General features: G+C 44.3%; 2 protein-coding genes across 7 annotated transcripts in view; one reads left to right on the top strand and one right to left on the bottom strand.

Moving 5' to 3' along the window:
* LOC119461274 (magnesium transporter NIPA2) overlaps positions 1 to 2,327 on the top strand; it is a 44,545-nt gene extending 42,218 nt beyond the window's left edge. For 3 of the 6 annotated variants that reach the window (XM_049672234.1, XM_049672235.1, XM_049672233.1), the window contains one exon: positions 1,588 to 2,327. In XM_049672234.1, coding sequence (XP_049528191.1) covers positions 1,588 to 1,826 — 239 coding nt within the window. In that variant the 3' untranslated portion in view covers positions 1,827 to 2,327. The remainder of the gene's footprint in view (positions 1 to 1,587) is intronic. The other 3 variants (XM_049672241.1, XM_049672240.1, XM_049672244.1) reach the window with 2 other exon arrangements.
* LOC119461272 (probable ATP-dependent RNA helicase DDX49) lies at positions 2,317 to 14,908 on the bottom strand. Its single transcript, XM_037722504.2, is given in 8 exon segments — positions 2,317 to 2,627; positions 4,269 to 4,469; positions 5,233 to 5,387; positions 8,808 to 9,079; positions 13,883 to 13,951; positions 13,953 to 14,078; positions 14,202 to 14,440; positions 14,755 to 14,908. Coding segments are annotated over 8 exon segments (1,431 nt in total). The 5' UTR covers positions 14,867 to 14,908; the 3' UTR covers positions 2,317 to 2,370.
* Positions 14,909 to 14,983: the final 75 nt, after the last annotated feature.

The raw sequence follows: 14,983 nt of genomic DNA, 5'->3' as shown, positions 1-14,983 counted from the left end.
TTGGCATTTTCAATATCTATGGGGTACCGGCACTGGCCAGGAAGTGCTGCGGGAGTTTGAATGTGCAACTAAATCATGTTGACAGCATCTGTAGGGGAGTGCCTCAAAAAATGACTTGTTAACAGGTCTGTTAACGGAGCCTGTATTAACACTTTCTAATGCCATGTGTGTCCAGCCATGGTTTGTCTATGGCCATGTGCAATCCGAGAAGCGCCCACATGCCACAGCTCATTCAGGTGACATGTTGGACACACGTGCCCCGAGATGAGCGGTGAATGTGCTGATGTGCAAATCTCGGCACATGCTACCGAAAACGGTTTTTTCCGCCCACTAGGCTATGCATTGCAGTGCTGCTGTTGACACGCAAAGTTTAAGTAAATGGTTGTCTGTTGCTCTTTCCCCACTAGTCTGCGCTGCTATAACAAGGTGCTTCCTTATAAATTACCTTAGTATGAACAAGGGCTCATGAATACATAGTCAATTGATTATGGTGGGATTTACGCCTGGTGCTACGAGACCATGTAGCATAGAACTATGGATAAGTCTCTCTAACATGCTACAAAATCTCGGTGCGAGGTTAGTGGGAACACGCCACATGAGTGAAATGCAGACGATTGGCTACACAATGTAGATTACTCACATGGGCCTAATATACATGATAGCACCATAACGTTTGAACACATCAGAACTATATAGAGACTCAATTCTAAAAGTAGTCTAGGACAGTGGATTAGGAAGCTTTAGCTTGGGCCCAACTCCGATGCCACCTATTGAAATACATGTAAAATGCAGAAATGCTTTTCTAAGATAACCCTTGGACCGATTTTAATGAAATCTGTTGCATTTGAGAGAAAAAGTTAAAATCTTTGTGACTGTTGGAAGCAAAAGTTTGATTTAGGGCATAAATTTTCTCAAAGAAATTTTCATAAATTGGTAAGTTTGCAAAAAGTATAAGCATGAAGTTCATAAATTCATACCTCTGCACCAAGAACAGATACATATCGCATTTCTGTAAACTAAATTTGTTAGAGCATCCAAAGCGGACAAATTTGATGTCAATTTATATCTTACGTGAATTTCTTACACTGTTTACAAGGGTTCTGCAAAATTTCTGCTCGCATAATGCTTTATTTGAGAGTCATGTGTAATAAATCAATTTTGTCCACTTTAGATGTACTATTAGGTGCAATTTACAAAATTATATCATTTTTAATTGCAGAGTTGCAAACCTTATAGTATCCTTTTCTGAAAATTTATAATCTTTGCCATTTTTGATGAAAATATTGGCAATCTAAATAAAAAAAATGCAACCAACATTTTCTTTTAAATGCAACAAACCTCGTCAAACCTGGTGCAAGGGTTGCCGAGAAAACCGATTTCTCTTTTCCCATGTATTTAGATAGCTGCGAAGCTAAAGCTTCCTCCTTGAGGGCATCTTTTTTTTTTCTTTTCAAGAAAAAAAAAACATTGCATATTTGAAATCAATGCGAAAAACTTTATGTAAAGTTTGAGTTTGATAATATAGAATCTGATTTCAGTACCAGTGTCCTCCTTAATGTTTAACAAGGTTTCTGTTCAATTATACAGACACTTGGCACGCATTCATGCTGCTAGACCCACCTCCGTTGCCGTGCTGTCACAGTATTGATGGCGAATGCGCAGCCCGCACACGGAGGATTCCATGTGGTCTCCAGAGACGCACAGTGCATTTGGCTGCTAGAACCACGAAGCCAAGTGGATGCACCATCACGATTTGCTCAATCGGCTTAGCCATGGCAGCGTTCTGCTTTACGCTCCAACATGAGCATTGTGCACACACGCATTAGCGTTCCTGCTGAACAGCTGTGTGCACACCACACTTTGGTGCATACAACGGTCTCGGTGAAATGAACAGCAGGCGCCCAACTAGAACTATCTAATCCGTTCACTTGGCGCAAAGGAATGTCAGCGGTTTCGCACCAGTCTCATGTCATGCACCATTAAGCTAAAGCTTCCCCTTAAGGGCATCGCCACTTGCGGGGTGCTCCTCATCACGCCAGCAATGTGAAACGCCTGGTGGCTGCCAGGGCGATGTTTCTGCTGTTCAGCCAGCAGTTGCCTTGCGTGTTGTGTTGTGTCAACCCTTTCTATTGTTACAACACTAAACCTTGCTATCGCTTATCAACGCTTCACTTTTTGGGCGAAACTGCTCACTTTTGTGTTCTGGCGCTGCAGAAAATTGCTTGTGCGCCCATGCCATAGTCACTCAGCCAATGCAATGAGCCCCCCCCCCCCCCAGTGTTTCTGTCTTTTACACACAGAAGAATGACAACACAGTATAGTCGTCTGTCTTTTCTTATTTACAACAAATATAAGTAATTTTCATTGCATCTACGTTTCTACAGACTCCTTTCTGTGGGCTCCTTTTGCCTGTGCTAGTCTCTTTCCTTCTCGTTTCCTTCGGAGGAGTCGCTGCTGTTGCTTCTTGCGCTTCTTGGCCTCCACTTCGTCGGGATCGAGCCCCTGGAGGAGGAGCTTTTTGCGCCAGTTGATCAACTTGCGCTCCTCAAAGTCCTGCTCGTCCAGGCGAATCTCAGCCTCTCGCAGCGCCACTGACACTTGTGTCAATATTTTCAGGACTTCCGACTCTGTTGAGAGGATAAGACAAAACCAGTCGGTCAAGATCCATCATTAATCACTAGTCAACCATAAAGAAAACAATACAATCCTTCGTGTATCCAGAGTATCTCGGAAAGGCCTACATTGGCCTAGGAAAGTATTCTTGTCCATGCATGGTGGCAGAGTAGTTGGAAGCCACTGGGATTGACATAATTTCTTACATGCCCAACTGTGTGTAATTTAATGCTTATGAGTCAACCACGAACAAACTCCATGGTCCTGTGTTATATACAGTAGTAAAGCCACAGTGACAGCTGTGGCATATTATCAAGCCCTGTGTACTATAAAATGTAATTTGTAATAAACCTGTGATAACAACGTGACGGCCTTTTCATTATTCTGTGGGAACATAACACTACATCCTCTCAAGCCAGGGAAGAATGCATAGCATCTGTCGCTATAGAACAATACATTTCACCTTGTTACAAGTAACTGTGGCTCGACCCTATTTATAAAGGAAGTTATAAAGGAATGGGCTGTAGCCAAAAGCTAATGTGAAGTATATTTTGCTATCCGTCATCGTCATAAGTCAAGAAACAGCACGCAACAGTTACCACTGAAGAATAATGCATTTCACCTTGCTACAAGTAACTATGACCCGACCATATCCATAAACAAAGGTTCAGTCTAGCTGAGGAAGCAATTCCTTAGTGTGTTGGCTAAGTTGGGAATATCAACATTGATTCAATGTAGCTGAAGTCGTGAATACAATCCACCTAAGAAACCACACTTGCCAACTTCTAACACGCCCTCAATGCAAGTTCAATCAAAAGGCAATGGGGGCTGCAGGTTGGATATAGAACCTAGGCTATGTAAAGTGGCCTTTGAGCAATCCTTTCTGTAGGACTTCTAAATCATGTTATATTCTGTTTCATGCATAGCAGGCAACGCTGCAGAAGCTATGCAAGTAGTGCGGCCATAAAGGCATTGCTACACATATTTTAAAGCGCAGTTGTTCTTGATCTGCAACATTTCCTAAGAAATAAGTACATTATTCCAACTACTACTTGTGGATGGAAGTTTACGTCAAATCACACAATACTTGTGCATATTTCTGCTTCTAGTAGGCGGCATACTACGTTTTGTTTGCAGCACAAGTGATGTGTTGTGGCTGATGGATGCCAGAAACATGATACTCCGCTCGTATGGTGGTAAATAGGTTTAGATCTCAGACACTTGTCATGTGATAAATATGTAGTGTGTTGTGGTGTAAAAAGAAGATCACAAATTTTACTTCTAATTACACGGTGAGTACCTAGTATCTTTCTTTCACATGTGACGCACCACTGTTTCGTCGCAGATGCAAGACCAGTGAGAGAAGTCTCTCTTCCAGCCTTTGGAGCATTACTTCGTATGTACGAAACAGAGTACAGCAAAACTCGCCGACCTTCAAAAAATTGCCCTGCTTCAGAACTAGATCCCCAACTACTATTGGTAGCATGACATACATATAATCACAACATATATTCTCTGTATGCTTAGTAGTACTAGCTGGAAATTAAGGACGTGTAACACGGACCATTCTGCAAGTCCCCAATATTGTCAATCGTCGCAGATGCACACATTATTCAGTCTAACGGAATAACTGGTATGCGAAACCTTGTTCTCACCCTTTGTAGGCTGAAGTGCAAGCTTAGTCTTGATAAGTGCCTCGATGGCTTCCACAAGGTGAACGTCGTGCTGAGTTACGAGAGTGATGGCCTTTCCCCCACGGCCAGCACGTGCTGTGCGGCCCACACGATGCACATAGTCCTTAGGAGCCGAAGGCACGTTGTGGTTGAGCACCAGTTCCACGGATGGAATGTCCAAACCTGCATGCATGTTGTTGGGTTGCACTCCAAGTTTGCCATTCTTAGCATGACAAATTTGAATGCTGTATCTTTAAAGGGGCGCTTTTCGAACATGCTGAATAAACATTGCTTAGTCAATAGACAATACTGTGACAAACAGCTTTGACTAATACTATTGTTCTTGTACTCGCAGCAAGAAGCCTGTAGTTTCATTCCAAAAACCAGATGGCTTTCTCTTCAACTTCTAAATATCCCACTGACTTTTTTTTAACAGTCTTGCATACAATGGTGATTTACTGAATCTCGTTAGATGCCAAAAGTAGGTAGTGTCCTGACCAAAAGAAAAAAAAAAAAAAACTAATTTCATCACTGATTGGGCAGTGACACCATCTGGTGACAGAGAATGGTACCACTGTGTCAAGACATATTTCCAACACTGAATATTCCTACATACTTTGAAACACAATGGACACTGGTCTTGTCTCATGTCTCTTTACACACCACAGCTAAAAAGCATATCCAACAAGAGTAAGAAGGGGGAATAAATCCATCACTGATTGGACGGCGGTACCATCAAGCGACTGAGAATAACAACACTGTGCTGGTACTATGGCCTTTAAGATTGGATGGCACAGCGGAGCCCCATTGGGCTAGACACACTGAACCAATCATGAATGCAGTTGGAGTATTGTTTTAAAGATGGTTACTGCAATGAACCTGAGTAATCTAAATTAATTGGTTAATGCTAGGAACAGAAAAGGAAACACAAGCGCAGCCAGGGTACCTCGGCTGGCGACATCGGTGGCTACAAGCACACGAGTTGTATTCGACTTGAATGTGTTCAGCGAAGCAAGTCGCTCTCTCTGTGGCATCTGAGAATGCAGGGGCGCATTTGGAAAGCCGAGAGACTTCAAGGCGATTGAGAGCACCTGGCATCCCCTGAAATGCGTGAAGAGAACCAGTATCACATGATGTTCACAAATATTATTCAATATCATTTGCTTGAGACACTGCTGCTAATCTTAACAGCAGAGCAGTTTCAGCAGAGCAGTATACACATTTCATACGATAATAAAATAGAGTATGCAGCAAGCAAAATTAATATACTACAGTATATAGCATAAACAAGACTAAGTGATTCGATATAGTTTTCATGATTCTGAGAGATCCCAGAATCAATCCAAAGCAGTTTGTTTAACCACCCCAACACTGGGATTGTTCTATCCAATGACATCACATAGAAAAGGCTGTACTTCAAGATGCTGTTTATGTATTTAAACAGAACTAAAGAAATGACGACACGTGATGACATCAGCTAAACAAAAACTGAACATACTCAGTTGTTTGGCTGCATATTGACAATTTTATACACCTGCTCATATTAAACATGAAGCTATTCTACTTCCATCTCTCTGAAGTAGCCCGTCAGTAATTTGGCTAGGATAACCTCTCCAGACCTCTCCCCCCCCCCCCCCCCCCAGTCTTTCTCTCTCTCTTTTTCAGCAATTCACCTGAAACATGGCATTCCAAAGAAAAGAAATCGAGAGCAGAAATATTCTCAGAATAACAGGGAGATGTTATAAAGGACGACTAATGCAGAATACCAGTGCCACTGTTAATAGCGGTAACAGTTTGTTCTTATGACTTGCTGCTACAACTTGTCACTGTATAATACTTTGCTGCTATGGTAACTTTGTGCATAAGCGATACACAGAAACAGCCTGCATGCTTTATGGTGGCACCAAATGTTTGCGTTGGTGACCCCTTACATATATTTCTTAAAGCGAAGACGCGAGGCCATCAGAGGCAACGTTTGGACAATGAGGAGGAGGAAGAGACGGAGGAGAAAGTGATGTCTTCATCAGTGACGTGCAGTACGTGCGACATCGGTGCTCGACCGACAATCAGGCATCTATTGTGGGACTGTCCCGGTCTCGCGGCAGTAAGAGACAAGCACAAGGGACGCGGCATTACCTCACTGGAGGCATGGACCACGCCGCCCCCTCAGGCCGATGCCCGACGAACTATCAACTCCTTATGGGAGTTTGTGCGCGAGGCCGGCTTGACCGGCAGGTTATGAATGTGTAGTGTTTTCTTGTTTTTTGTGTGTTTTTTTTTTTCCTTGTGAACCCCGCCATTGACCCTTACCCCTGCTTAGGCCATTGAGCCATTCTTTTCATTAAAGTTCTCTCTCTCTCTCTCTTAAAGCGAATAGCTTTCTTTGGCTCTGTTGCCCATTTTCATGGTCGGAGGTTGGACTTTGCACCAACACATTGCGTGCATGCCCTTGCATGCAGGAGTTGCTGGATGCATTCATTTCAAAGCGCCAAATCTTGCATTCTCTTTGAGACACCCTTGTTTCCTGTCTATACTACCGCTACATATGTGCTGGCTGATGGCTATGTTCTCTGCAAAATAATGCAATGGAACAACAAGCATAACCTAAATATCCTCACTGCAACAAATATGTGCCATCAAGTGCACCATTCTATTAATAGAGTGAGTAGCTTTCTTGAAGCATTTGGCTATTCACTTACGTTGGCAATCATCATGGACAGTTTCTGCTGAAATTTATTTTCATTTCTAAACTGACGGTAAACAATGTAATATTCTCACAGAATAAACATGTCAATTTAGCACCAATTAATATGAACACTTTTATTCTTGCTGTCTCCAGTTTGTGTTACATCGGCATAGATCAGGATATCTTGCTTAGATCAGAGCTGATGCCACCTTTAGCGACCAGGGCCGCGATTTTGTAGTGATGCCTTTCACACAGTTCTATGCCACTCTTATCATCCACTCTTCATGGCCAGCTGATACCGTTGATAACAGGGGCGGAGCTTTGCTCTGACCACTGACGGTGAGCGAAAAGTGGGAGAAGGAATAGCATAAGAAGAGGCATTGCTATAGCATTGTAGATCAGATGCATAGCAGCATGAGATCGCAGTATCAAGTATAATTGTGTTTATTGGCTGTTCTACTTTAAAATTTCCTTGTCGCGTTTCATTCCAAGAGTATAGTACTACATATGCAGCATAGTCGGTATGCCTTCCTATTTCACTCTAGCAGAGTCACATTGTTTACAGGATGGATGCATACATTTTCTTCTGTTGAACTTTCTTTTGGGTACTATCATCCCGCTGTCACCCATTGGTGCCTCTTTGGGATAGCTTTGCTTATGATGATACTGCTTGCAAGATCAAAAGCAAGACCCATCTATGTGCTAATGACAATGTTAGCTCAAAAAATATATGCTTGCACTACAATACTTCATCAGCACTGCTGGTGCACTCAAGACTGATGTAAGTGCTAAAGAAATTTAATTAGGCAACCTCCATGCAGGCATCCAAAGCATCCATAGAGGTTAGCCACTTTTGTGGCATATAACTTCACAATTGTCGGGCAAATAAACAATGAAAGAATGAGAAAATAAATTTACACATGGCCTCAAGGCATTAAAAGAATTCATAAAGATGGTTGCTCCTTATAATTTTCATTTAGTCTTTAATAAAGATGTTTACTCACTCACTCATCAGACAAGTACAGAATATATATTAGTGAGAATGCACATTGAATTTGCATGATGAAGACATACGAGTATAACCAACTCAGTGCCTTGGCATGTAATCTATGCCCACTCAATATTTTGCAACAATAGCAGCTTTTTTTTGATGACTATCGTATATGTTCACTAACATTGTACTATTATGTGATCTTTCTTTTGCCAATTCCTAAATTTGAGCAACAATTATGAGGCCACTTTCTCTCTTATCCAATCTTTGGTTTGTGTATCATTCTTTCAGCGGCTGCAAAGGGCTTGCAACACATATAAATAGCACACTCACCTGTCGCTGAATGAACCCTACTAGTACCAAGACAAGAAAAACTGAAGCAGGCTCTTTTCAGTATGAATCTAGTTAGAATGAGCTCACTATTAAGCTCAAAACTTGAGAACATTAAAAAGCGCCAAGTGGACAAGGATGAAAAAGGCTCATATATACACACACAGGCTTTTGTGTATACGTGCCTTTTTTATGCATGTCGAGTTTGCTTTTTTTAACATTCTTAGAAATTACCAACATGGCCAAACTGCCACTCTGGTGAAATTTAAAATTTAAATGGCCTTGGGTTTTGATTCCAATAGAGTGCACTGCTCTTCAGCTCATCGTTTGGTAAGAACAGATTTACAAACTCTATCATATTCCTCTTAGTAGGAGCCTACTGTGTATACGAAGAGATTTAACACATAGAAAATGCATAAATGTTACCTTGCAAATCCTCATACATATATGAAACACGTGCACTGTATAAAGAGAGAGAAGCAAAGAAATGTCTGTAAGACAACAGGATGCATACTTGCAAGTGCCTGTGAAGATAATGACGGAGCCCTTAGGCATGGAGTCAAGAAACCTCTTCAGAATGTGCACCAAGTAAGCTTCTCGTACAGAAACTGGCATCAGGACATAACGCTGGTCAAGTTCTTCGACTGTCACCACGTCGGAGGGAGCCGTGTAGAAGAAAGGATCTGTCATGGCGACATTGCGAAGTTCTTCTAAGGTGGCTGTGATGGTAGCGCTGAACAACAATGTTTGCCTCTTCTTGGGCAGTGCAGCAAATATGGTCTTAAGCTGCGGAATACAAAATAAAGCAAGAGTTAAAAGACACAAAGCCTACATACCATAAAATCTGACAACAAATTCACTTGCACAACTTAAGTACTTAAGAGCATGATGGCATGCAGTGCATCAGCCTTTTACCCAGCTGTTCTGGCCATTCGTAATGCATTCTAACTTCTTCACTGAAAAACAAGCCATGTTTTCTTACATCGTGCACATTGAGAGCTTCAAAGCTTCATAGAGGAACCATTTTCACAGCATTCAATAACACCATGCATTTAGAAGCCTCACTAAGTGTTGTATAGGAAAGAAGATGAGGATGGTGGCGCGGGGACACTAAATAAAGAAGATGATGTTCAGGCATCGGATGCATCATTCCTCTGTATTCTAAATACAACATATTGGCGACGAGATTTCAACCCATGCAAGTGCAACAGTCCTGGTGATTCCTGCTGCATCACCACAATGAGCATTCCGGGATTGCAACCGCCACCGCCTTTCCTGCCTTCGCCTGGTCATCCGGCTGTCCCATGGGACCAGTGGAAGCAGGCCTTTCAGACGTACATGGTGGCTTCTGGAGCTTCAGAGCTTCCAGCCGAACGCCGAAAAGCTATCCTGCTCACATGCCTTGGTATGGAGGGGCAACGGATCTTCTCTACACTGAAGCCAGTGGACTTGCAGTCTGGCTCTGCTCCCGCTACTAGTCCTTCGAGCACAGGTGACACCGGGTCGACGAATGACGCATATGACTCTGCAATCGCCCTGCTTTCGGATCATTTCAAGCGTTCAGTCAACGTCATCGTGGCTCGACAACGTTTCAGTCGCCGTGCTCAGCATGCAGGTGAGACAGCGGAAGAATACGTCTCTGCTTTACAAATCCTCATTGCAGACTGTAATTTCGGAAGCCTCGCTGATGAGATGCTACGAGATCAGTTTGTCTCGAAAACGACGAATCATCATTTACGTGAGCGGTTACTTTTTGAGGGCTCATCACTGACGCTCTCACGAGCTATAACAATTGCTAATCAGTACGAAGAAGCCGTGAGTCATGCTAAGGAATTTTGCGACGAGGCTTCAGTTCATCACGTTAAAACCGCGCAAAGCTCTTCTCGGTCTTCTGAACAACCAAATGAACGCACAACTTGTAATAAGTGCAAAGCCAAAGCATCTGAGCATCCCGTACAAGGTGCCACGAACCTTCGAGCTTGCTATCGTTGTGGAGCGACTGATCATCTTGCAAACAGTCCTGCATGTAAGGCCCGCAAGCGCAGATGTCGTCGCTGCGAGAAGATTGGCCACTTAGATTTTATGTGTAGGTCGTCTGGATATTCAGCTGAAGTTCGCCAAGTTGATGACGACGACGACGCTAGCTCCCAGAGTAGCGGAAAAACAGTTTGTGTTGTCAATGGAAGCAAGCATGGCATTTACGCATCCGTTGCTGTGGAAGGTCACCCTATCTCGTTTCTAGTTGATACGGGATCTTCTGTCACTATCCTGACTGAAGAACTCTATCACCAGTTTTTTGCAAGCTCTTACCCTTTGAAACCTACCTCAGTGCAGCTTTTCGACTACTCTGGACAAGATAAGAGTTCGAGGATGTTTTGTCGCTTCAGCTGCGTTCCAAGACAGAACTGCTTGTATTCTTCTGTATGTGGTATCTGAAGGCACCACTGTACTGGGCTTAGACGCCATTGCGGCACTACAGATGAATATTGAAGGTAAATCGCTTCAGTGCCTTGCATTAGCCTCCAGCACTCCTACATTACCAGCTGAGCTACGTTCAGAGTATGAACACCTCTTTGACAAACAGCTCGGACTTGCCAAAGGATTCAAACACAAAGTTAAGGTTCGTGATTCCGTGTCACCCGTTGCCAGCAAGCTACGACGGCTGCCGTTTACCCTTCGGGAACAAGTGTCGGCTGAATTGCAGAAGCTTGAAGCCCAAGACATAATCGAGCGCGTTGACGCCTCTCAGTGGGTTTCTCCTATAGTGGTTGTTCGCAAGAAGGATGGTTCAATACGAATGTGTGTTGATCTGCGAGAGCCCAATAAAGCTATAATTGTTGACAGCTTTCCACTACCACAGACAGACGAGCTGCTGCACAGCTTAGCTGGCGCCAAGCGATTCTCGAAACTGGATTTGGCGTCTGCCTACCATCAACTAGAGCTCGATCCTGAGAGTCGTGATCTGACTACCTTCATCACGCACGACGAGCTTTTTCGTTTTAAGAGAGTACGTTTCGGCTTGGCTTCAGCCCCATCAGCATTTCAAAAGATGATGCATCTCATACTGAAAGGGTGCAAAGGTGTACTTTTCTACATCGACGACATTATCGTATATGGTCGTTCTCGAGAAGACCATCTTTCAAATCTTCGCATCGTTTTGCAACGACTTTCTAAAGCGGGCCTGAAACTCAACCAGAAGTGCGTTTTCGACGTCACGGAACTAACGTTTCTGGGACATGTTGTGAACGGCAAAGGACTCTTTCCACTAGCGTCATCTATCCAAGCGATGAAAGAAGCTCCGGCGCCTTCAAACATCAATGAACTTCGTTCCCTGCTTGGTCTGGCGGGATTTTATTCCAAGTTCGTTCCCCATTTTTCGGATGTTGTGGAACCTTTACGGGCATTGCTTCGAGGCAACGAGCCATTTGCTTGGACGCCAGCTGCCGAAGAGAGTTTCGTTCGTTTGAAATCACTGCTGACAACTTGCAAGGTTCTACATTTCTTTGACCCGAACCTACCCGCCATCGTCACGACCGATGCCTCCGGGTATGGACTGGGCGCTGTGCTGCAACAAGATAACAAGGGAATTCTACAGACGGTTGCCTTTGCCTCCCGTACCTTGAGCCCACAAGAGAGGAAGTACTCTGCAGGCGAACGTGAAGCCTTAGCATGTGTTTGGGCCTGTGAACATTGGCACGTGTACCTTTGGGGTCGCCCCTTTGTCTTGCGAACCGACCACAGTGCTCTTGTCACCTTGCTGTCAACCAAAGGTGTTGGACATCGGCCATTGCGAATTTCCCGTTGGTCAGCGCGACTTCTTTGTTACAACTACACCGTAGAGTACCGTAAGGGAAGCGATAATGTGGTGGCTGATGCGCTCTCTCGACTGCCTTTGCAAGGAGAAACCAATGAGGTTGCCGAAGATGAGTTTGTTTGCCTTCTTTCTCCGATGTTAACCATTGCAGAATTACAAGCGGAGAGTGCATCTGACAGTACAATCGCAAAAGTCATGGACTTTGTTTTGTCCTCTTGGCCGGATGAAAAATCTCTGGAAGCGGAGCTAATGCCATATTTTCATGTACGTGCAGAACTATCCATTGTACACGACTTGCTTTACCGTGGTGACAGGATCGTAGTTCCAGGTACCCTTACTCGTCGTTTGATGGAAGTCGCACACAAATCACACCCGGGGATCAGTCGTACGAAAAGCCGTTTGCGAGAGTTGTACTGGTGGCCTCGAATGGATAACCACGTGGAACAACTGGTTAAAACATGTGTTGTTTGCCAGTCATGTGACAAATCAGCACGGCCAACCGTAGCACCTATGCAACCAGTAGCTTTCCCTGACAACCCTTGGGAGAAGATTGCCATTGATATTATTGGCCCATTTGAGCAAGCTCCCATCAAATGCCGTTATGCAGTGACGCTTATTGATTATCACAGCAAATGGCCAGAAGTTTTCTTTTCAAGACAAGTTTCTACGGCGACAGTCAAGAACTTTCTGCTACAAGTGTTTTCTCGTGAAGGCTACCCGAGTGAAATAGTTTCCGACCACGGACCGCAGTTCAGCTCGGCTGAATTTGAAGAATTCCTTCAGGAACGTGGCATACGCCATTGCTTTTCTTCTGTTTATCACCCGCAAGCAAACGGGCTTGTAGAAAGGTTCAACAGAGTCCTCAAATCTGTTGTCCAGGTGGCAGTATACGAGCGGCGTGATATCCGTGTCGCCGTGACAGACTATTTGGGGGTCTACCGCTGCACACCTCACGCCACAACGGGAGTTGCACCCGCCGTTTTGCTGCACGGACGACTGCCACGAACACGCTTAAGCATTGTTGGATTACCGGATTCTTCATTTCACGAAAATCCAGCACAAGCGATGAAATGGCTGCGCCAACGTGTCAGACAAAACCAAGCATCTTCCAAACTTTACACAGACTGCCGTCGCGGAGCCCGGACAAGACACTTTGCCGTCGGCGACTACGTCCGCGTGAGAAAGTCGTCAGTTCACGGGAAAATATCTTCGCGCTTTTTGAAACCGAAGCAGATTATTGAGCAACGAGGGCCAGCTTCATTTCTTTTGGATGACGGTCGAGTGTGGAACGCTTCCAAATTTCAAGCGATGCACCCTGAAGCTGCGGAGAAGTTCACAGGCAATCGACCTGGTATTCTAGAATGGACTCTACCACTACCTGACGAGTCTCTTCAAGGTAGTGCATTTCCTGTGAGTGAACAACATGCTGACTGTCCATCTACGTCACGGCAAGAAATAGCAGCACAAGCCAGCAGTGACTCAAGTACTCAGCCGTCTTCACTGCAGGACAGAATGACCGGCCAACCCCCACGGAAGAGCGCACGAGTTAAAAGAACTCCATTGAAGTTCAGGGACTATGCGTTACGCAAGCGATAGTTTTTTTTTTTTTTTTTTTGTTGACCGGGAAAATGTTGTATAGGAAAGAAGATGAGGATGGTGGCGCGGGGACACTAAATAAAGAAGATGATGTTCAGGCATCGGATGCATCATTCCTCTGTATTCTAAATACAACACTAAGGCTAAAGCATTGAAGGATCCTTGTAAGGCACACAGACCTGTTCATTGAAATGACCTTCAAGCAGCCTGTCTGCTTCATCTAACACCAGGAAACGAATTCTCTTGAGAGTGAACTGTGTTGCAGCTTTCCAGATGGTCAGCCAATCGACCTGGTGTGGCCACAACAACATGGGGACTCTCGGCCAGGATCTGTCCCTGCTTCACCATGTCCATGCCTCCAACAATGACACATTCCTGGAAGGGAAAACAGATAAAATATACATACTTGCGTGCTCTTTTTTCAGCTGCGGCTGGTATTGGTTTAGGATTAAGGAAAGCAGTGTTGCGCCGCACTTGCATCTCTTGTACGTTTCTTACCTTCAAGCCAACTGCTTTGCCGACAACCTTGAATTGGTCGCAGATCTGGAATGCTAGTTCACGAGTTGGAGTCAATACAAGTGCGAAGATCCCGTACGGATCTTCGAAGAGCTTCTGAAGAATCGGCAGTGCAAAGGCAAGCGTTTTCCCGCTGCCAGTTTTGGCGCATCCTATGCAGTCCTTTCCGCTCAAAATGGCAGGAATGCAGTTCTCCTGGATTGGTGAAGGTTTGCTGATACCTGAAAAGTAGTAGGTGAGAGAATGGAAGTATTGGAATGATTACATCGGAAAGGAAATAAATACTTGAAACTGCGAGCACATCCGCTGGCCTTCGTGCTAAAGATGACATTCGACTACGGTATCTGGACAGTTCTGAAGCTGTTAAATGTTAAAAATAAACGTCGCGTGTTCTGGTGATTAAACGAAACGACAGGCGACATTTGGGAGCGTGTTTCGAGCATCGGCATCATGTTAGCATCACTTTAGCTGCTAATATGACTAAAGAGCGAAATTATAACGTAATCTACTACTAGAGCATCCAGACTAAGCATACCTAATGTCTCGAGCTGGTCGATTATCCACTTGTTAAGTTTGAGGTCTGAAAAATTCGCAGTTTTCGGGTGTTTGACAGTGGACATCGTGCCATCGTTACTGGGGGCGGCCATGTTAAAAGAGCATAGACATGGACAAATGTTACGAGATCTTACCAAGACTGAGCTAACCGCTAGAGCTGCTAGAGCAGCCTGCGCGGGTATGTCTAGTGCTGCCACCTGCTACAAACG

The sequence above is a fragment of the Dermacentor silvarum genome, chromosome 8, assembly GCF_013339745.2.
Source record: "Dermacentor silvarum isolate Dsil-2018 chromosome 8, BIME_Dsil_1.4, whole genome shotgun sequence".
In the NCBI taxonomy this organism is placed as follows: Eukaryota; Metazoa; Arthropoda; class Arachnida; order Ixodida; family Ixodidae; genus Dermacentor; species Dermacentor silvarum.
The sequence above is the reverse complement of the archived record's forward strand: the minus strand, read 5'-3'. Positions and strand labels throughout refer to the sequence as shown.